The sequence below is a fragment of the Geotrypetes seraphini genome, chromosome 3, assembly GCF_902459505.1.
Source record: "Geotrypetes seraphini chromosome 3, aGeoSer1.1, whole genome shotgun sequence".
In the NCBI taxonomy this organism is placed as follows: domain Eukaryota; kingdom Metazoa; phylum Chordata; class Amphibia; order Gymnophiona; family Dermophiidae; genus Geotrypetes; species Geotrypetes seraphini.
This window is the reverse complement of record NC_047086.1, coordinates 5,520,110-5,544,017: the sequence shown is the minus strand read 5'-3', so window position 1 is coordinate 5,544,017 and position 23,908 is coordinate 5,520,110. Positions and strand designations below refer to the sequence as shown.

Genomic DNA, 23,908 nt, shown 5'->3' with positions numbered 1-23,908 from the left:
TCAAATTTAGAACTGTAGACTATCCCAATCAAAATTTATAGGATTTTAAAGTTATGGGACAAATATGTCCCTTGGTCCTGAAAGGGTTAAGGCTTAAGGCTTAACCCTTTCAGGACCATAAGGATCGTAGGCCAATTTTTGTGGTTTTGACGACATTTTTATGGTAAAAAGGGCTTGCAGATGCCAAAAAATTGATTTTTTGTGTGAAATATCATTATTTTTATTTAAAAAAATCACACTTCTGGCTTATGGACAGTGTGGCAAGTGAATCTTCTCGTCAATCTGGCAACGACGCTAATGAATGAATGTCGGAACCAGTTTGTTTACATAAAGGCAGTATCCTATGGAATCCGTACATATCAAATTTAGAACTGTAGACTATCCCAATCAAAATTTATAGGATTTTAAAGTTATGGGACAAATATGTCCCTTGGTCCTGAAAGGGTTAAGCCTTAAGCCTTAACCCTTTCAGGACCATAAGGATCGTAGGCCAATTTTTGTGGTTTTGACGACATTTTTATGGTAAAAAGGGCTTGCAGATGCCAAAAAATTGATTTTTTGTGTGAAATATCATTATTTTTATTTAAAAAATCACACTTCTGGCTTATGGACAGTGTGGCAAGTGAATCTTCTCGTCAATCTGGCAACGACGCTAATGAATGAATGTCGGAACCAGTTTGTTTACATAAAGGCAGTATCCTATGGAATCCGTACATATCAAATTTAGAACTGTAGACTATCCCAATCAAAATTTATAGGATTTTAAAGTTATGGGACAAATATGTCCCTTGGTCCTGAAAGGGTTAAGCCTTAAGCCTTAACCCTTTCAGGACCATAAGGATCGTAGGCCAATTTTTGTGGTTTTGACGACATTTTTATGGTAAAAAGGGCTTGCAGATGCCAAAAAATTGATTTTTTTTGTGAAATATCATTATTTTTATTTAAAAAATCACACTTCTGGCTTATGGACAGTGTGGCAAGTGAATCTTCTCGTCAATCTGGCAACGACGCTAATGAATGAATGTCGGAACCAGTTTGTTTACATAAAGGCAGTATCCTATGGAATCCGTACATATCAAATTTAGAACTGTAGACTATCCCAATCAAAATTTATAGGATTTTAAAGTTATGGGACAAATATGTCCCTTGGTCCTGAAAGGGTTAAGCCTTAAGCCTTAACCCTTTCAGGACCATAAGGATCGTAGGCCAATTTTTGTGGTTTTGACGACATTTTTATGGTAAAAAGGGCTTGCAGATGCCAAAAAATTGATTTTTTTTTGTGAAATATCATTATTTTTATTTAAAAAATCACACTTCTGGCTTATGGACAGTGTGGCAAGTGAATCTTCTCGTCAATCTGGCAACGACGCTAATGAATGAATGTCGGAACCAGTTTGTTTACATAAAGGCAGTATCCTATGGAATCCGTACATATCAAATTTAGAACTGTAGACTATCCCAATCAAAATTTATAGGATTTTAAAGTTATGGGACAAATATGTCCCTTGGTCCTGAAAGGGTTAAGCCTTAAGCCTTAACCCTTTCAGGACCATAAGGATCGTAGGCCAATTTTTGTGGTTTTGACGACATTTTTATGGTAAAAAGGGCTTGCAGATGCCAAAAAATTGATTTTTTGTGTGAAATATCATTATTTTTATTTAAAAAATCACACTTCTGGCTTATGGACAGTGTGGCAAGTGAATCTTCTCGTCAATCTGGCAACGACGCTAATGAATGAATGTCGGAACCAGTTTGTTTACATAAAGGCAGTATCCTATGGAATCCGTACATATCAAATTTAGAACTGTAGACTATCCCAATCAAAATTTATAGGATTTTAAAGTTATGGGACAAATATGTCCCTTGGTCCTGAAAGGGTTAAGCCTTAAGCCTTAACCCTTTCAGGACCATAAGGATCGTAGGCCAATTTTTGTGGTTTTGACGACATTTTTATGGTAAAAAGGGCTTGCAGATGCCAAAAAATTGATTTTTTTTGTGAAATATCATTATTTTTATTTAAAAAATCACACTTCTGGCTTATGGACAGTGTGGCAAGTGAATCTTCTCGTCAATCTGGCAACGACGCTAATGAATGAATGTCGGAACCAGTTTGTTTACATAAAGGCAGTATCCTATGGAATCCGTACATATCAAATTTAGAACTGTAGACTATCCCAATCAAAATTTATAGGATTTTAAAGTTATGGGACAAATATGTCCCTTGGTCCTGAAAGGGTTAAGGCTTAAGCCTTAACCCTTTCAGGACCATAAGGATCGTAGGCCAATTTTTGTGGTTTTGACGACATTTTTATGGTAAAAAGGGCTTGCAGATGCCAAAAAATTGATTTTTTTTGTGAAATATCATTATTTTTATTTAAAAAAAATCACACTTCTGGCTTATGGACAGTGTGGCAAGTGAATCTTCTCGTCAATCTGGCAACGACGCTAATGAATGAATGTCGGAACCAGTTTGTTTACATAAAGGCAGTATCCTATGGAATCCGTACATATCAAATTTAGAACTGTAGACTATCCCAATCAAAATTTATAGGATTTTAAAGTTATGGGACAAATATGTCCCTTGGTCCTGAAAGGGTTAAAGAGAAAGCATTTAAGGCTACTTTTAAATTTCTGAGCGAGTTCCAAATTAGAGGGGAAGTGACTGAAAAAATGAGAGTACAACGAGTACCGATTATCTTTAGGGATGTCTAACAAATATCAACCCAGGCTCCACCCCCATAATGGTACTAGTTGTAATGCAATTTCTTCCATCCATTTTTCATATTAAAACCCTAGCAGTGCCTGTGTACTTGAAACGCCGTGCCTCCGTATGCGCAGTAGGATAGAAGGAGCCTGCGGCGGTTTACCCTTCGCTCTCCCATTGTGAGCCTGGAGCCAGTGCGGTTCGAGACTGGAACCATTGGCAATCACACAGCAGCGACTCCGCCCTCCCGCCCTCTCTAACTGCTGCAAAAACCAAAAGAAAAAAAAACAACAATCGCTGGCACGTAGGGGGAAAGGGGCGCTTTCGGTTGCGGCAGGGAAGGGCGGGGCTTCTCCCTCCCCCCCAAGCAGCAACAAAAACTCCCAATGCCCGTGGCTGTGACCCCCCCAAAGTAAACTCCCCCTGGAGCAAGAGGGGAGGGGGAGATCACTCCCAACTGTCCGAAGAAGGAACCGGCAGGTTAGACAGTGACCTGGGGGCAGGAGCAAGAGAATCAATCACAAGACCAGGGTGGAGGACAAGGAGGAGAATAATATTTGGGTGGGGGAGAAAAGAGATGCCTGATTGGGAGTTGGGGCTTGGGTTGGTGAGGAGAAGAGAGACATGGGATAGCCACTAGAGAGAGAGGCTTTGGGTGGATGAGAGAAGCAGGCATTTGGAGGGCAGGTAGGAGAGAGTACAGTGAGCGAGGGAGCCCCCCAGCACCCCACCCCAGAGAAAGTGAAAGCGCGGAGGAGTGTGGAAGTGTGCGCGGGGCTCAGTTCAGCTCGCCATGGCCTGGCAGTTCGCGAGCTTCCTGCGGAGCATCAGGCAGCAATCTAGCACCAAGGGTGAGCGAACAGGGTCTGGAGGGGAGACGGAACGCGTTTATTCATTGTGTAGTTGGGCAGGTGTGTGCGGGCAGCTGGCCATAGCTGGATTGAGGAAAGGGCAAGGGATCCCTTAGCTGGCACAACTGGCAGGCGGCTTCAGTGAGGGTCTGGGCAGAGAGAGAGACAGAAAGAAAGATAGAAAGAACTATGTTTTCAATCATTTTATATGTTTGAACATGTGTTTGTAGATTCCTGAAACATGTACATGTCGAGTCGTTGAGTGACTGGATGAATAAAGTCAATTGAATTACCAGATGAATTAAAGAACATCTCTCGGACTAGGACAATTCCACTCTATCTTCAGATGTAAGGAATATCGCGGAAGAACGGCCAACTTGCGTTCAGCTGATAAAAGTCCTTGCACAGAATCTGGCACTTAGGCGCCTAACTTAATTGGCAAAATCCCCTTAATAGGTTCAACAATTGAAAAAAAGCAAACATTTTAATTGGGTGTCTTTTGTATGGTGCTTAGGGGTGCCTAATGCCTAAGTGGGCATTTCTCTGGGTGAAGAGTGACTGAGGTGCCGCTGAGCATGAAATGTAGGCCTTTAAAACCCTTGCCTAAATTTTTACATAGACGTCGCTAGGCGTGATTTAGGCAGCATTTACAGAATCTGAACCACCCTTTACAGAACAGTGCTGGGCACCATTTATTGAATCCAGCCCTACGTGCAGAAATAAACGCCAAAAGTCCTCTTGAGGAGACACACATATTTAGGCATGAACATATATTCTAATGCAGGCTCCAACCAGACACTGTCTGAGCACCTAACTCCATTTTCAAAAGAATTTCATGACAGCCACAGAATGGTAGAAGTTCATTTCAAGAGCCAAATACTGCAATCTGAAATGCAACCAGGAAGAAATTCAAGATGTTTCACTAAGGGTTCGGTGCTGGGGCCAATCCTGTTCAATATGTTTGTGAGTGACATTGCTGAAGGGTTAGAAGGAAAAGTGTGCCTTTTTGCAGATGATACCAAGATTTGTAACAGAGTAGACACCGAAGAGGGAGTGGAAAATATGAAATAGGATCTGCAAAAGTTAGAGGAATGGTCTAATGCCTGGCAACTAAAATTCAATGCAAAGAAATGCAGAGTAATGCATTTGGGGATTAATAATAGGAAGGAACCGTATATGCTGGGAGGAGAGAAGCTGATATGCACGGACGGGGAGAGGGACCTTGGGGTGATAGTGTCCGAAGATCTAAAGGCGAAAAAAGTGTGACAAGGCGGTGGCTGCTGCCAGGATGCTGGGCTGTATAAAGAGAGGCGTAGTCATTAGAAGGAAGAAGGTGTTGATGCCCCTGTACAGGTCATTGGTGAGGCCCCACTTGGAGTATTGTGTTCAGTTTTGGAGACAGTATCTGGCGAAAGACGTAAGAAGACTTGAGGCGGTCCAGAGGAGGGCGACGAAAATGATAGGAGGCTTGCGCCAGAAGACGTATGAGGAGAGACTGGAAGCCCTGAATATGTATACCCTAGAGGAAAGGAGAGACAGGGAAGATATGATTCAGACGTTCAAATATTTGAAGGGTATTAATGTAGAACAAAATCTTTTTCAGAGAAAGGAAAATGGTAAAACCAGAGGACATAATTTGAGGTTAAGGGGTGGTAGATTCAAAGGCAATGTTAGGAAATTCTACTTTACGGAGAGGGTGGTGGATGCCTGGAATGCGCTCCCGAGAGAGGTGGTGGAGAGTAAAACTGTGACTGAGTTCAAAGAAGCGTGGGATGAACACAGAAGATTTAGAATCAGAAAATAATATTAAAGATTGAACTAGGCCAGTTACAGGGCAGACTTGTACGGTCTGTGTCTGTGTATGGCCGTTTGGAGGAGGGCTTCAATGGCTGGGAGGGTGTAGATGGGCTGGAGTAAGTCTTAACAGAGATTTCGGCAGTTGGAACCCAAGCACAGTACCGGGTAAAGCTTTGGATTCTCGCCCAGAAATAGCTAAGAAGAAAAAAAAAAAAATTTAAATTGAATCAGGTTGGGCAGACTGGATGGCCCATTTGGGTCTTTATCTGCCGTCATCTACTATGTTACTATGCAAGGAGCACATGACCCACAGACAAGTGGAAAGGTTTGGGGGTCTGTATCTACAACCCTTTTTTTCTCCTGAAAACAAATTACCTGCAGGGAAGCCCATTACACTGAAAATGCGGTCCAGCTGGTCATGATGGAAAGGGTTGCTTGTTTTGATGTCTTCTTGACGACAGTGAAAAATAGGTTCCGATGTCAACAGTTCAGCAAATATACAGCCAATTGCCCAGATATCTGAGAGACAAAAAGCCAGCATCATTTCTCTTCAGCAGCATGTAAGACACTGGGCAGATAAATTAGTACTTTGATGATGAACTACCTCAGTACAGAAAATATGGTGTGACGGAGAATTGTCTAATGCTGGGCTCAAATATCTCTAAAGATCTTGCAGAAAATGGGATACATAGACAGGCTGAAATTTCTTTTACTAAACCAATTGAAGAATTAGACATTACACCATGATTATATCTACGAACAAGCCTCTTTGGTCTTGAAAGATCCACGTGCATTATCTCTGATTAATTCTGCCAAGAACCCTGTAATCTATCTTGTTTGTAGGTATTATATTAAGCTAATTTATAACTAAATCACATGGCTATCAAAGGCTCCTGATCAAGAATCTGTTGCCTTTACAGCAAAACCTTAATATTGACAAGTAGAGAGTATGTTACTCGTAACCTGTTGGAATCTCATCACACTCAAAAATCACATATGTTACAAATATCTATATTTATTTATTTATTAGATTTTCAGTTGAATTACCAAGCATAACTTGTACAGAAAGCAAAATTAGGCTTATAATTATTATTCCATCATTACTCAATATCCAGAGAACAAAAATAAATTAGACTAATTATGTTCAAGTCCTCCAATTGGATCCAAAATGTTATAATCTAGCAAGAAACAAAAGACAAATTTAAAACATAAAGAGTGGACAAAGGATTGAGTTAGGTGAACATTCCATCAAATAGGGCTCAGGGTTGTTCTTTTTCCAAGCGGGATAAAGACAAAAAGATTGTCAGCTGGATTGGTTCATAAAAGACGTGGAGGGGCATAATCAAAAGGGACGTCTAAGTCTGTTTACGTCCATCTCACAAGTCGTCCAAAGTTAAAAAGAGCTTAAGACACATTTTCGAAAGATACGTTCAACTTTTTTTTCGTTTCGAAAATCGGCTAATTATACGTCCTGCTGATCTGATCAAATCATCCATCTTTATACCACATTTCGTCCAACTTTCCGTCCAAGTCCAAAACGCCTAGAACAAGCCCTGTTGGACGTGGGAGGGGTCTGCAAAGTGATGGACTGCACACCCAGACATGCCACCTAAACAGTGGGGTACCTTACAGGGCACTGCTGTGAACTTCACAAAAAGGGTGCCATGTCTTCTCCTCCCTACAGCTCCCTTATAGGTTACGGTGAGCCCCCCAAACCACCTCCAGAATCCCCTAGACCCACTTATCTACCACCCCAATAGCCCTTATGGCTGCAGGAGCCACTTATATGCCAGTACAAAATGGTTTTAGGGGTGTATAGGGGAGTGCACATGTTTCAGTATCAATGCAGTGATTACAGGGGTTATGGGCATGGGTCCCTAACCCACCCCCAAGATGGTTTAAGAGGCCTCTGTGCAGCACGGCTAGGCTTTCCTATGCCAGGGGCCAGGTGATGATGGTCTGGAGGCAGAATTTTAAAGTTATGATTAAAATTTTTATGGGGGTGGGGGGGTTGGTGATCACTGGGGTAGTGTGTGGGGGTCTGTTTTATGTGTTTGCAGTGCTTATCTGGTGATTTTAGGTGGGTTTTTGTGACTTAGACCATGTTTTACATGGTCTAAGTCACAACGTCCAAGTTCCGTCTAGGCTTTGTTGTAAAACTTTCGGTTATACATGCTGTACGACTAAGTCTAACCCGGCCCACGTCCCTCCCAACTCCCGCCCTTGACACGCCTCCCGAAATGCCCCGTTTAGCTTTGGTCATTCAGCGGCACTATGAAGGCCTAGGTCGTTTAGAAATGCGTCCAAAACCCGGTTTTATTATCGGCACTTGGACGTTTTTGAGAAATGTTTGTCCAAGTGTCGACTTAGGTCGGTGTTTGGATGTTTTTCTCTTTTGATTATAAGCCCCATATTTAAAAGCTTGATATAGAATGATACATTTACAAGGGTGCCTCAAACAAAAAGTGGCATCTAAAGATATAACCCCAGGTTTCATTAACAAAAATTATCAATGATGCTTCTGCGTCTCTGGTGTCAAATCAGGAAACATCTGTACTTTAAGACCTATAAATTCCTTTTGAACAGTTTCATCAACCATGTTTTATCAATGGAAAGAGTTACTGATATAATCATCGTGGATGGCACCACTGCTTCTTTATCAGATGTTTCCAACATTTCAGTTCCATTTAAAGATTTCTGAACTGAGGAAAATGGAGGCAATGTCTCCTCTGGAATATCCAATATTTCTAGTAAATATCTTTTAAGTATTTCCCTAGGAGTTACAGACATGAAATTTATCAATCTTAAATTATTATACCGTGAATTGTTTTCTTCTAAGATTGACATTATCTTTTATCAAGTTGCTTAAAAGTTTTCATGTCCTGGTCATGCTTCTGAAGCAAAAGATTAGAAGCAGTCACTTCAACTTTCATATCTTTAAGCTTTTTAGAATGTTCCAGTAGTTTCCCTTCAATTTGTTGAAGATTGGGACTTATGGCCTTAACAAAACCATCACAGTAAATCACATATAGAGTCTTACTTAGCTTAATCAGCAGTACCACCTGTATTCAGGCACCCATAGTTGTCATCAGCCTCAATATTTTATACTTTAAATATTTGTTTAAACATAGATACTCATCTGCATCTACTTGGGTGGGGGTAGGCACTCCGACACAGACCTATGTTTCGCCCCAGAGGGCTTTATCAAGGAATTCCCCCTTAAATCAAACGGCTCATGTTCCCCGTGTTTGCAGATTTAACCAGCTTAACAAAACCAGCCATAAGATCCCATAAAGACTCCCGGGTTACCATTGCTGGTTTCTCAGGTAGAATCAAAGGTTTAATATTAAGAATACTCTCACCAGTCTGTGAATCTTCTTGTCATTCAGCCACCTGGCCCAAACCTTCCACCGACGTTGTAATAGCTTCAGATGATCTGGCTGGAATTCCTAAAGTTGGAGTTCCAGCCTCGCCTCTGGGGAAGTGTAGACTCCGAGCTCTGGGGTTTCCTCACCCCTGGGGGTGCTAGTACGCCGAGGCTGCAGGGGGCGGGGCCCTAACGTCAGGGCTCAACGTTGTTTCTAGCCTATTCCCTGCGTCCTCAGCAGGCTGCCTCCCAACTCCGCCGACACCTGCTGCATCCGTCTTAAGAGATCATCAATAGAGCCGACAACGGGCACCCCGGAGCGCCGCGAGGCACCTCCGTTTCGGCATGTCAGGTAGGAAAAACTTTTTCAAGAACACAACTCTTGGATGGAGCTCTCAGCGCACGTCCATTCAAATCACCATCTTGGATCCTATAAATTGAGATTACTTAATCAATCACTAAAGGGTTTGGTTGATGATATATCTCAGTTAATATTTGGAAACAAATTTCATAAAAGAAAAAGAAGTGACTACTTTGCAAACATCAAAAACTTATGAGAGTTTCCTCTCTAAGTCACTAGCACTGATTGCCCATATCTGGAAAAGTTAACATAATATGAGAGGAGGAAGTGATGTCATTGACCACGATGGCTGCCTAGCTCCGAAGCTCTCAATACACCTGGCCTAAATCTAACTTAATCTATAGCCATCTCTAGGTTTAAATGCAATCTTTGGCTTTATTTCTGTATTCACTCACTACAATAATGGTGCAGAAGTCTAAGTCTGTGTGCTGAAGGACATGTCATGGTTCTCCAGTCGTACTGCTGGTCAGCTACCTCTCACCGTGTGATTTCCCTTCAGATGCAGAACTGTAAGCCTCTGCTGTAAAGCACTCTGATTTCAGTAAAGGCTCTGCTGTATGAAAGGGGCTTAGGAAACTGAAGGTATTTTATAAGAAATAGATTCCATCCAGGGAGCTAGGGAGTCACGTGGAAGACCTTGAAGCCAAGGCTGATGACCAGGCTGAAAAGATCAGTATTGCCAAAATCCACTTTGACACCCTATCAGCTCAGTTGGAAGATTTGCTCTATAAGATGGATGATCTAGAAAATCGAGGGTGCAGAAATAATTTGGCTTTCAAGGGATGCCTAAGTTGGGTGATAAAAAAGATGTGCCTCCTACTGTGTAACATTTGGATGCCCTCCTGAACAGGCTGAGGGACATATTCTGCATCAGGCTTGGTGGAACCTACCAAGTCTCTCAGGACCTCTCATTTTATACACAGCATAAGAACATAAGAACTAAGCAATGCCTCTGCTGAGTCAGACCTGAGGTCCATCGTGCCCAGCAGTCTGCTCACGCGGCGGCCCAACAGGTCCAGGACCTGTGCAGTAATCCTGTATCTATACTCCTCTATCCCCTTTTCCAGCAGGAAATTGTCCAATCCTTTCTTGAACCCCAGTACCGTACTCTGCCCTATTACGCTCTCTGGAAGCGCATTCCAGGTGTCCACCACACGTTGAGTAAAGAAGAACTTCCTAGCATTTGTTTTGAATCTGTCCCCTTTCAACTTTTCTGAATGCCCTCTTGTTCTTTTATTATTCGAAAGTTTGAAGAATCTGTCCCTCTCTACTCTCTCTATACCCTCTAAGTCTCCTCTTCTCCAGGGAAAAGAGACCCAGTTTCTCTAATCTCTCAGCGTATGAAAGGTTTTCCATCCCCTTTATCAGACACGTCGCTCTCCTCTGAACCCTCTCGAGTAACGCCATGTCCTTCTTAAGGTACGGCGACCAATATTGGATGCAGTACTCCAGAAGCAGACGCACCATCGCCTGATACAATGGCAGGATAACTTCTTTCGTTCTGGTTGTAATACCCTTCTTGATTATGCCTAGCATTCTGTTTGCCTTCTTAGCGGCCGCTGCACACTGTGCCGTCAGCTTCATTGTCATGTCCACCATTACCCCCAAGTAAAAACAAAATGCAATACTGCTGGTCCTTTCCCCTTGCATTATGTTTCACTGTGAAGGTTTAGACTCAAAGGATCAGGTCCTTAGTGGACACCTGGAAAATTCTGAATGCCACTAGTTTAACATCTATACTTCCGCCTCCCATGCCATAGGAGGCAGTATTTTCCAAACAGCATCAGTGGCAGCAACTAAGATAACCTGGAGTAAACCAAGCTGTTTAACCGATTTGTAACCAAGAACTCTTAAAGCCTTATCCCTGTATACTATTTACATGTACTCGAAGTCCCTACATTGTAACTTTTACTTCGCCTCTCTCCCTCCCTACAAATATTCATGCACTCAAAGACTTCATTGTTATTTTTTTCGCTGACTGTCCAGCTCTTCTTATTGTAATCCGCCTCGAACTACTATGGCTTTGGCGGTATATAAAAATAAAATTATTATTATTATTAATGCGTCAAGGGAGACTTGTCTTCCTGTCTCAGAAAGATTGCCTCGACAGATGTTCTTGAATGGATGTCTTCTACCTTTTTTTCAGTTTGTGTATTTGGAGAGGGATTTTCTTGCAATTTACAGATATGGTGTGAGTTGCCTGGATGATCCAATGAAGTATATAGTTTTACTGGGGTATGGGTGAGTTGGGTGGTTTTGACCTTTGGATACCAACCATGCTTGATTGGGACAGTACTGAGGAGATATGGGAAGGGTGGATTGGGTGCTTGAGTTTTGGTGTCTTTTTCATGACTGAGGATGTTCTGATTATTGGCTTCTAGAAGGGAGGTATACAACAATCTGTATTCATGATTGCTCTGGTTCATATGCTAAATACAGTCTCATCTGGTGTGCTTCTTGCTATGCTTAAGGGTCTTACTTTAAACATAAGGGGAATTAACTTGTCTAGCAAGCCTCATTTGCTTTTAAAGAAACCCTCGTATTATATTATATCGCAGAAGATGCATTTTAAGTATGAGCCTGCTTTCCTACTCACATTTTTTCAGAGACTGTTTTACTCTGATCGAGCTGACATGGAAAAGAGGTGCTATACTTCTATTTCACAGTTCCTTGATGGTTCAGATCCAGGTCCAGAGGGTTATGCGTGACCCATTTTGTTCAGATGTTGTTAGACCATCAGGAAATCACACTTGACTGGATCAAGCCTTGATTTTTTAAGACTGTGTTTGCCATGAGAAGCATAAATTAATATTGAGGAGGGGGATTTTAATGCTGTAATGTCTTCGGAACTAGACTACATGTCCCTTGACAGGGGAGAGCAAAATATATTGGTCAAATGTCTAGGGCATTTAAAACCCGCCTACAAGAACATCAATCCTGTTTACAAACGGGCAGAATGGAAGAGTCCCTTGTTGCCCATTGTAAACAATTTCAGAATGAGCTTAATGTATTGAAATGCACTGTATTGAAAAAATGCCACCAGTAATTGAGGAAAGACAGTTGGCACCAGTGAGAGCAGCGCTGGATATATTTATTGAATACAATCAGTCCTAATGGACTAAATAATTGTGTGGAATGGTTTGCATTCTACTGATTAGGCCTGTGCCAAAACGGCAAATAGTGGTCACTGATTAGTTTAGGTATTGCAAAGGGGTGGAGTCATTGACTTATTAGACGAGTAATTCTTGGCGTTCATGAACCCTAGCGCCATTTATGAAACAGCAACTGAAACACAGAAACATGATGGCAGATAAAGGCCAAATGGCCCATCTAGTCTTTCCATCCACAGTAACCATTATCTCTTTCTCTTTCTGAGAGATCCCACGTACCTATCCCAAGCCCTCTTGAATTCAATAGAAACATGATGGCAGATAAAGGCCAAATGGCCCATCCAGTCTGCCCATCCGCAGTAACCATTATCTCTTTCTCTCTCCGAGAGATCCCACGTACCTATCCCAGGCCCTCTTGAATTCAATAGAAACATAGAAACATGATGGCAGATAAAGGCCAAATGGCCCATCTAGTCTTTCCATCCACAGTAACCATTATCTCTTTCTCTTTCTGAGAGATCCCACATGCCTATCTGAGGCTCTTTTGAATTCAGACACAGTCTCTGTCTCCACCTCTTTCAAGTTTCAAGTTTCAAGTTTACCTTTATTTGATGAATCGCTTATCACAATACCTAAGCGATGTACAATTAAAAACCATCTGGGAGACTGTTCCACGCATCTACCACCCTTTCTGTAAAAAAATATTTCCTTAGATTACTCCGGAGCCTCTCACCTCTTAACTTCATCCTATGCCCTCTCATTACAGTTTCCTTTCAAATTAAAGAGACTCGACTCATGCGCATTTACATTATGTAGGTATTTAAACGTTTCTATCATATCTCCCCTCTCCCGCCTTTCCTCCAAAGTGTACAGATTGAGATCTTTAAGTTTGTCCCAATATGCCTTATGATGAAGACCACATACCATTTTAGTAGCCTTCCTCTGGATCGACTCCATCCTTTTTATATCTTTTTGAAGGGGAGGCCTCCAGAATTGTACACAATATTCTAAATGAGGTCTCGCCAGAGTCTTATACAGAGGCATCAATACCTCCTTTTTCCTACTGGCCATACCTCTCCCTGTGCAACCTAGCATCCTTCTAGCTTTTGCTGTCACCTTTTCAATCTGTTTGGCCACCTTAAGATCATCACATCCAATCACACCCAAGTCCTGCTCTTCCGTCGTGCATATAAGTTCTTCACCCCCTAAACTGTACCGTTCCCTCTGGTTTTTGCAGCCCAAATGCATGAGCTTGCATTTCTTAGCATTAAATTTTAGCTTCCAAATTTCAGACCATTCTTCAAGCTTCGCCAGGTATTTCTTCATGTTATTCACACCATCCTGGGTGTCTACTATATTGCAGATTTTGATATCATCTGCAACGAGGCAAATTTTGCCCGACAACCCTTCAGCAATATCGTTTGTAAAAATGTTAAAAAGAACAGGCCCAAGAACAGAACCTTGAGGCACACCACTGGTAACATCCCTTTCCTCAGAGTGATCTCCATTGATCACTACCCTCTGTCGCCTTCCACTCAACCAGTTCCTGACCCAGCCCATCACTTTGGGACCCATCCCAAGGGCACTCAGTTTATTTATTAGACATTTGTGTGGAACACTGTCAAAGGCTTTGCTAAAATCCAAATACACCACATCTAGCACACATCCTTTATGCAATTCTCTGGTCACCCAGTCAAAGAAATTGATCAGATTTGTCTGCCAAGAAGTGGTGTGCTGTATTGAATGTGCGCGTTGACAGTTTGTTATGAACCCCTGAAGAGTTTTCTTTTTAAAGATGCATTCAATATTTAATTGAAATGTTAACTGCTCTTTTGTTTGTTTGTTTTTAACTTACCTATTTAGTAGTCTTTCCATTCCTCTTGTGCTTAACCTTTAATTGTTGACTCTTTCCTTTCTAAGATTGTATTTCTTTCCTGCCTTCCCTACTGTGTCATGTATTGCGTTAATTAGTTGTTTTTTTAAATTATTTTTTGAAAACTTATCCCTTTATTAATTTTGTATGTCTACTTCATGTATATTTTAAATATGTATTTTGCTGATTTGTACATCGCTTAGAATTTAGAATAGGCAATTAATCAAATAATAAATAAACTTGAAACTTGAACTTGAAGCAGCCTTGACCAGCGAAACAGGGATTTGCTGTTGGGCATCGAGTACTAGCTGTGGAATAACCGGGGAAGGCAGCAGGAACAAGACAGCATCCTAGCCTTGCAGACCCGGAAGTGCAGCTAAGTACTTTTGTTTTTGCAGCATGAAATTTGCTAGTTACTGCTACACTGCACATTTTGGTTAAATAAAAAGGGGATGATTGCAGGCCTGGACTTTTGAAAACCATTTCCAGTTCAGGTAGATCTCTTATATCATCTTCCGTAAAGACCGAAACAAATAATTCATACAGTCTTTCTGCTATGGCCTTATCCTCCCTGAGCGCCCCTTTTGCTCCTTGATCATCCAATGGTCCCACAGATTCCTTCGGTTTTCTGTTTCTGATGTACCTAATAAATTGCTTTGAGTTTTTGCCTCTTTTGCAAGTTTCTCTTCAGATTCTTTCTTAGCTTTCTTTATCAATGCTTTGCATCTAACTTGCCAGTGCTTGTGTCTCTTCTTATTTTCTTCATTCAGATCCTTTTTCCATTCTTTAAAGGATATTTTTTGGCTCTAATAGCCTCTTTCACTTCACCTTTTAATCATGCCAACTCTTGTTTCCTCTTCTTTCCACCTTTGCTGATATGTGTAATACATCTGGTCTGTGCTGCTAGTACTTACTAGATTTGAGATTATTTTAAACTCTATTCATACACATCTAGGACGAATGGGAGGGAGGGGTTGGAAGGGAGAGTTGTTTCATGTTCTCGTGCATAGTATGTAAGTGCTTTTTGAGGATATTTCTGTTATGTAAACTGTTGCACTTTAACTTATTTTTTACAACATCAATACAGTTATAAAATGAAATAAAGAAATAAATAACATTCACAACCCCTGTATCTTAGTCAAACATTGGGAGCTGGAGAGAAGCACAGTCCCTTCAGCTCTGAGTCCCACCTGTCCGGTGTACCATGTGATGCACAAGGAGGAGCCTGAGTAAATCAGATGTCAGATCTTAGGCCCCCTCCCTGTGCATCACATAGGATACAGAGGGAGGAGCCCAAGGTCCTGATTAGGAGGGGCCTTAGGTGTTCGATCCAATCAGGGCCTTAGGCTCCTCCCCGTGCATCACATGGTGCATCGGACAGTGGAAGGCCTTTCATTTTTGACAGGCAGGACTAGGAGCTGAAGGGACGTTGCTTCCCTCCAGCTCCCAACATTTAACAAAGGTATGAGAGGGGGAGCATCCAGTGGCAGGAGGGAGTGGGCATCTGTCCTGCCAATTTTCGCTCTTGGGGGGGGATTCCTGGTGCCACGTTCATCAGGAAGGGCCATCATAGGTGGAGGGAGACTTTTTTCTTTTTTTTAATTGGACAGATATTTTGCGTGTGTACACACTCAAAATATCTGTGCCATTGAAAAAACCCCTGAAAAAACCAACAACAGGCAGACCTGTCAGTAACACAGTTACCCTAGGAACACAAGAATGGGTTTAGTAAAAATCTTGCCCGCAATAATTACACGATCAGTATAGAAATAAGGGCAAAATACATCATACTCAAAAACGAACTTGATTCATGCTCAATTATGATGTCAAATATTTATCATTTAAGAGTTTTAAATTTAATCCCAAAAGATTTTGTTTTCAAAAAGTTATTTCCACAGGTGACCAGCAGCTACCAAGGTGGGTATATCATAGTGCATATTATACTCAGATCATAGGATCTCTTATAACATATGTTATTTCAGATCCCCATCCTGGGATCCTAACTCTAATCATAAATACTCCACTCTGAGTCTCAAGTTTTAGCCTAAAACCTATAATGCCTACCGTATATACTCGAATATAAGTCGAGACCCCCATTTTCCCCCCCAAAAAGGAGGAAAAATGGTTGACTCGAATATAAGACAGGGGCTTAATATTCAAATGCCATGCCCTGCCAGGATCTGCACCTAGTGTACTCTCCCTCACGTCCTCCCTTGCCAGGCTCTGCACCCAGCCCCCCTCCCTGCCAGGCTCTGCACCCAGCCCTCTTCCCTTCCTTACCAGGCTCTGCATCCAGCCCCCCTCCCTGCCAAGCTATCCACCCAGCCCTCTTCCCTCCCTGACCTACCAGGCTCTGTACCCAGTCCCCCTCACTCTGCCAGACTCTGCACCCAGCCCTCTTCCCTCTCTGCCCTCTCAGGCTCTGTACCCAGCCCCCCTCACTCCATGCCCTACCAGGCTGTGCCCAGCCTCCCCTCACTCCCTGCCAAGCTATCCACCCAGCCCTCTTCCCTCCCTGACCTACCAGGCTCTGTACCCAGCACCCCTCACTCCATGCCAGCTTTGCACTCTGTCTCACCTTCTTACCTGTACCCCCTCTGGTGGTCTAGTGGTAAGCCGGGACAGGAAGGATGCCTCCTCTCTCCCATTCCGGCCGATTAACTTTTTTTTAACCACTTAAACTAACACCCCCCCCCCCCCCCCCCGTGCCCACCTTTTGCGCTGCTTTTAATCCCTGGTGGTCCAGCGTTGTACAGGGCAGGAGCGATCTTTCCGTGCCCTGCCCCATGCTGAGCCTCTCCATCCCCGGTTCCCATTTCGCAGCCAGTGGCGCACTCGACAAGGCCAAGCTTTTCGTGCTTCCTGCTGGCACTAGACCGGAATCCCCAGATCAGTCGCTGATTTTTGTCGCCAAAAGCCAACACCGCTCTTAGAGAAAGACGCGGCGATATTTAAGAACCCACTGGAGTGCTTATTTCAATATTCAAGAGCCCATTTTCACGGCAGTGTCTGAGACTGCTCGAAAGCCGTTTTGATAATTAATCCACCACTAAAATACATATAGGCTAGCTAAAGTATCTGGAACCAGTTTGGCGACCGCGTTAAAGGCAACCTGAAGTTTTGAGAATCTAGCCCTTAGTTGCTATTTATAGCAGGTGTACATTTGGCTGTCTTTTATGCACCATCTGTGCACCCAACATTATGTAATTTATGCTGCGCATGCCTGTTTTCCCATTATAGAATATCTCTGAGCACTTTGTTGGCTTGTGGGCAGTCTGATGTTTATGTTACACACACAAATAGTTCCTTCATAGAAAGGGTGGTGGATGTCTCAAATTCAGTTCAAAGACGTGCAGAGTGATGCATTTGTGGGGTAGAAGTCCAAGGGAACCATATGTGCTGGGAGATGAGCGGCTGATAAGCACAGATGGAAAGAGGGACCTTGGAGTGATTGTATCTGGGGATCTAAAGGCAACTAAACAGTGTGATAAGGCAGTGGCTGTAGCCAGAAGGATGCTAGGCTGAATAAAAAAAGAGTAACCAGCAAAAGAAGGGAGGTGTTAATGCCCCTGTATAGGTCGTTGGAGAGGCCGCACTTGGAGTATTGTGTTCAGTTTTGGAGGCCATATCTGATGAAGGATATAATGAGACTTGAAGCGGTCCAGAGGAAGGCAACGAAAATGGTAAGGGGTTTGAACCAAAAGTAATATGAGAAGAGACTGGAAGACCTAAATATGTATACGCTGGAGGAGAGGAGGGACAGGGGAGATATGATGCAGACGTTTAAATACTTGAAAGGCATTAATATAGAACCAAATCTTTTCCAGAGAAGAAAAAATGGTAAAACTAGAGAGCATAATTTGAGGTTGCAGGGAGGAAGACTTAGGAGCAATGTTAGGAAATTCTTCTTCACGGAGAAAGAGGTAGATGCCTGGAATGCCCTCCTGAGGGAAGTGGTGGAGAGGAAAACGGTGACAGAATTCAAAAAAGCGTGGGATAAACATAGAGGATCTCTAATTAGAAAACAAAGGATGTAAATTAAAGAACTAAGGCCGGTACTGGACAGACTTACATTGTCTGTGTCCCATATGTGATGATTTGGTGTAGGATCGGGCTGGGGAGGGCATCGATAGGAACTCCACTAATATGGAACATGAGAATGTTACTGGCCAGACTTTATGGTAGATATCCTGCAAACAACGGGATGATTAGACAGGCTGGAGTGAGCTTGGATGGCAACTTCAGCATTTGGAACCTAGGGCAATACCAGACTTTACAGTCTTGGCCCAGAAATATCAAAGAAGAGACAAGTTAATCTAATCATGTATTTTTAATGGGTATTAAGCAAGGTAATTGGACACAAGCGCACTTTTAAGCAGCAGTCGCTCTAGGCGTGTAAAAAGTACATGGAAAATGACACAAGTTTTATTAAAATAGTTATTACGTTTATTAATTGCCATAATGAATTATCAAAAGATTAGTTGCGTCATCTGGGAGGTCTTTACAGCTGCCAAACGCTGGCCTTTCTAACAAAGATCTCAACCCGATAATTCGTTGCTCCCCAATATGTACCTTTTGTCCTGCAAGACATCATTGGCTGTCAGCCAATCCACTAACAGAGACTGTCCTTAGCTTTGGACAAAGGACTTCCTTTTAACATGAAATAAAAGTTTCAGAAATCATATTTTTGTTTACATTCATTTCTGAATATACATTATTACATATCCATATGCACTATTACATATCCAAAGAAACTTTGAATCCAAAACTGCTGAAAAGTTCTTGTCCCTATCAGTACCATAGAAAGGAGGAGGGATATTCCCCCCTGCTCTGAAAAACTGGCAGTTTCAAGTTTCACCGACACACACACTCAGAAAACCCCAGACCCCTTCCTTTGCTGAAGACTGGTACAGAATTTCAGATTCTAACTATTTCCAGATTTTGCCTCAGGATTTCTCCTTAGAGTTTCTTCAGGTTTAAAATATATAAAAATATGTTTTTCAAAACCTACTCTCATGCTTAGTATACCTTCACACATCATTCATATATCATTCATTCGGGGCCCCATTCACACACAACACAATATATTACATTCATACTTAATACATGTTATATCTCAGTTTGGAATATGGAATCTAATATGCTCTTCCTAACCGGCCTAAGCACATCTGTTATCAATTTGCCCATGAAGCTCAAGGCGGGAAAAACCTGAACAAAAGACAGACAGAGAGAAAATCACTAACACGAAATGGAGTCACTACCTCAAGATGGAGTTCTTAATATCTTTCCATGTATCATGTATATCCTGATTTCCTCTATGGTCTGGGCTTAATAGCGAAGTACATAAAAAGAATATTATTATGCTTTTCCTTAATATTAATCTATAGTGTGTTTTTCTAGCCTTGGCTACATCCATATTCAGATTTTTATTCACCAACTTTTCGTACGCTTCTATTGGGCGTGGCCTTAACTAACACATACGCTTGTATCTAACTAGAGTTACCGAGAACCATACGAAAAGCAGGTGTTTTTGTAGAAAAAAACTCCACAAAATACTGCATCAGGTACTGCACTGTCCATTCCATTAACGTACCACAGCTATCGCCCCCTACAGATCACGAGCCACTGTTCAGTATAACTAATGGGCAGACTGGATGGACCGTTCAGGTCTTTATCTGCCGTCATTTATTATGTTACTATAGATACCCTACTGGAGGAGGTTAAAGGGACAAAACTGTGATGGAATTTAAAAAATGCTTTGAATAAACACATAAGATACCTATATAGAAAGAGGAATGAATCAAAGCAAAATTTAAATGTCCATCAAACTTTAAATAGGGCATAGAAGGGTTTAACCTGCAAAGAATGGCCATCTTATCTAGTGTCATTCATTATGTTATTACTAGTCTTTAAGCCCGTTACATTAACGGGTGGTAGAATAGATGTGTCTGTCTTTCTTTCTTTATGTCTCTCTCTCTCTCCTCGGCTGTCCACCACCACCCCTTGCCTGCTCCTCCTGTCCAGCAGCACCCCCTACCCCTTCCTTTTACCTCCCCACTGTCCAGCAGCAACCCTTCCCTGCTCCTCCTGTCCAGCAGCACCCCTTACCCCTTCCTTTTACCTCCCCACTGTCCAGCAGCAACCCTTCCCTGCTCCCCCTGTCCAGAAGCAGCCCTTCTCCCTTCCTTTTACCTCCCCCATGACCAGCAGCAACCCTTCCCTTCTCTCCCTGTCCAGAAGCAGCCCTTCTCCCTTCCTTTTACCTCCCCCATGACCAGCAGCAACCCTTCCCTGCTCCCCCTGTCCAGAAGCAGCCCTTCTCCCTTCCTTTTACCTCCCCCATGAACAGCAGAAACCCTTCCCTGCTCCCCCTGTCCAGAAGCAGCCCTTCTCCCTTCTTTTTACCTGCCCCCCTGTCCAGCAGCAACCCTTCCCTTTACCTCCCCACTGTCTAGCAGCAGCCCTTCTCCTTTCCTTTTACCTCCCCCCTGTCCAGCAGCAACCTTCCTGCTCCCCCTGTACAGCAGTGGCCTTGTAGTAATTTTTTTTCCTTACCTGCTCCCCCTGTCTAGCATCTGCTAGGCCGTGCAGCCTCGGGCCTTTTGCTAGGCCGGCCCAACTCACAATATCGAAGTGGGCCGGCCTAGTAAATGATCCGTGGCTGCTTGAGGAGACCATGGCTGCTGCTGCTGCTGGTCTGGGAGTGAGAAGAAGAGAAGTCCCGGCAGCGGCAGGAAGTCAATTGGTGTCAGATATGGAAGAAGAGGTGCCCCGGCAGCCTGGAGGAAGTTGAGGAAAGCGCCGCATGCACTGCACTGCAAGTACCATGTCTCTGCCATGGAGCAACGGATCACGGAGGCAGGGATCACAGCGTGTCAACTGCGCATGTGCGATTAGGGTTTTATTATTACTGATTGATGATGTTCAAATGTGGAAAGATAGACTACTAAAAAAAAAAAAAAGTCTGTACTTGTCTCTGGGTGGCAGCAAACAACCCTCTGACTTCTGGTGCCCAAACACATCTATCTTTTGCATACTGGATTATTTGTGTCCGACGCAATACAAAGCTTTCCACTGCTAGTCAACACATCTAGCTGTAATGACTGATAACATCAGAAAGGCAGGCTGACTCCATTTGGCATTAAACTATGAGAGAAAACCCAATAACCTTGAAACACACACATAAAAACTACAAAAGAAAAATTCAAGGCCTCTTTGTGCTATACAGACGTGCTTTCTTTTGGCTGCAGATGATATGGTTCAGATAAAAATATCTATCATGCTATATGTTGGCATTTAACTTAATCCAGTAACCATGATGATCAAACAGTTAGTACAATGTAAGGAACTATGTCCAGTTATAACTATTGCAACCAGAAAACAACGAACAGACTGCAGATAATGTACAAGATGCAGGCGTTGTTTATTAGTAAATGCAGTAACATATACAACCTTATAGCCATCCAAGGGACCCGACACGGTCCGTGTTTTGGATAACACGCCTTCCTCAGGGGTCCTAATGAATTTAAGCATAAATACTTAAGATAATGTGTAAACATAAAAAGGTGAAGCAAGCAAATGGTGATATGACAAAGGTAATAGTGTCATACAAAAACATATTAAAGAGAAATAAAGTGAAAATGTGCAAATAATATCGGGTGTCTCTAAGTGTGATTGAAATATATAGTGATATAGTGCAAAAGGATGCAAAGATTTTTAATGACTAGAATATCACTGAATGAAAAACAATTAGTGTCAACATAGGGATAAGTGACAGACTACGTTGGATTTTCTTTCTCCCAGTTATAACTATTGCAAGAAAAAGAATTTTATCAAAAAGTCTCACTCGACACTGCAAAAAATGTCTGTTTTGCTGTTTTCGCTTGCTAGGCTGGCATCTCCTCTCTGCTCTTATCAGTAATACTGGTTTTAACCTGCCTTGGATGATGAACTGCCTAACTCCAAGACATGGAACGATCTCGCTTCCTCATTATACTAAGTCATGACCCTCATTATCCTTTTTCAGACATACTAAGTAGTATGGATGGAATCCGTTCCCTACGGAAATCAGTCAGGGCATCTGTGGATTATAACATCAGCATGAAGTCAGAAATGCTTGCCTTAATTTGTACACTATCGTCAACACTTATGCCAACTCCATAGGATTCAATTCCATTCAATTTCTATACCACCCCTTCCCAAGATCAAGGTAAAATTTACAACATACAATGGAATGGAAAAGGCCAATATTCAATCACACAGATATGCAGAAGTCAAAACCATTTTTGGCACCCTGGATCTCAGGATACAGAAAGGAAGAGGGCAAGAAGCCGAGCGCCCAAAGTAGCAGCTCCAGCTAGATAAACAAACATACCCCATATTTCCAAGTCGGTTGTTCAAGTAGGTTGGCAGTCTCCGTTTATGGTCTTAAATAGTAGACAGTAGAATTTAAATAGTATTCTTGCTTGTATTGGGAGCCAGTGTGAATCAAGGTAAGCCGCTGTGATGTGGTCATGCTTCCTCAGTGAGTAGATAAGACTCAGAGCTGTATTTTGTACTGTTTGTAGTTGTTTTATCATGGTTGCAGGGCAGGGGAGATAAGAGGATGTTGCAGTAGTCTAGAAGACCCAGGACTAGGGACTAGACCACGAGCTGGAATTGTTTTCTGTCAAAGAATTTTCGAACTTGCTTTAGATTTCTCATGACTGTGAATTTCTGTATTGTTTTATTGATTTGTGGCTGCATGGTACAGCCTCTGTCTATCAGCATTCCCAGAAGTTTTAGAGTGGGTTGAATGGGGTATGTGATTGAGTTTATTACTAGGTTTATTATGGTTGTGGTTTTGTTATTTTCGAGGAGGATGAATTTTGTTTTGTCAGGATTCAGTTTCAGTTTCTGCTCTTTCACTCATGTTGCTACTGTTTCTAGTGTTCTGTGTAGTGTGTCTGTCATGAAGGGCACTGGTTGATCAAAAGGAAGGAGAATGGTGATGTCGTCTGCATAGCTATAGGAGGTTAGGCCTAATTTGCTAAGGCAGGTGCTGAGGGATGTAATGTAGAGGTTGAAGTTTCAAGTTCAAGTTTCAAGTTTTATTAATGCTTGATAAATCGCCTATTTAATTTCCTAAGCGATGTACAATACAAATTAAAATATAACAACTAATACAATAACAAATAAAAGAAACTAAATAAGACAATACACGAATAGGGAAGGGAAGAAGGGAGAAATTACAATTTCTTTTCAGGAGTTGAAGAACATAAAAAGGAAAATAACATAAGGGGGAATAGGACTTTAAAATAGCAAGTTAAAAAGAAATTTTGGTTGAGAAAATCATAGATTAAAAACATCTTTGAAGAGATAAGTTTTAAAGGATTTTTTAAAGGAGACAAGGTCTTTTTCGTTTCTAATAAATTGAGGAATGGAGTTCCATAGAAGAGGTGCTATAACCGAAAACATATCCTGTCTTCTGGTTCCGATTATTTTCAAAGATGGAACTGTTAATAAATTACTGGAGGATGACCGAAGAGTCCTAGCTGCGTTGTATGGAGTAAGCATCCGGGTAATGAACTGCGGTTCCTTGTAAGTTAGGGCTTTGAAAACTAGAAGTAGTATTTTGAATGTGATTCAATGGCTTATTGGAAGCCAATGTGAATCAATCATTAGAGGTGTAATGTGATCAAAATTTTTTGCCTTATGTATTAGTTTAATTGCCGTATTCTGAATAATTTGTAACCTTTTTTTTTCTTTTTGTGAAATATTAAAGAAGAGTGAGTTGCAGTAGTCGATTTTGGAAATGATCAGAGAGTGAATCAGTATATTAATAGACTTAGGTTCAAGAAATTTAG

General features: G+C 42.0%; 1 protein-coding gene across 5 annotated transcripts in view; it reads right to left on the bottom strand.

Annotated features, from left to right (window-relative positions):
* Positions 1–23,908, bottom strand: part of CDK19 (cyclin dependent kinase 19) — a 276,135-nt gene that overhangs the window by 38,084 nt on the left and 214,143 nt on the right. For all 5 annotated transcript variants that reach the window (XM_033936298.1, XM_033936299.1, XM_033936294.1 and 2 more), the window contains exon 7: positions 5,728–5,871. In XM_033936298.1, coding sequence (XP_033792189.1) covers positions 5,728–5,871 — 144 coding nt within the window. The remainder of the gene's footprint in view (positions 1–5,727; positions 5,872–23,908) is intronic.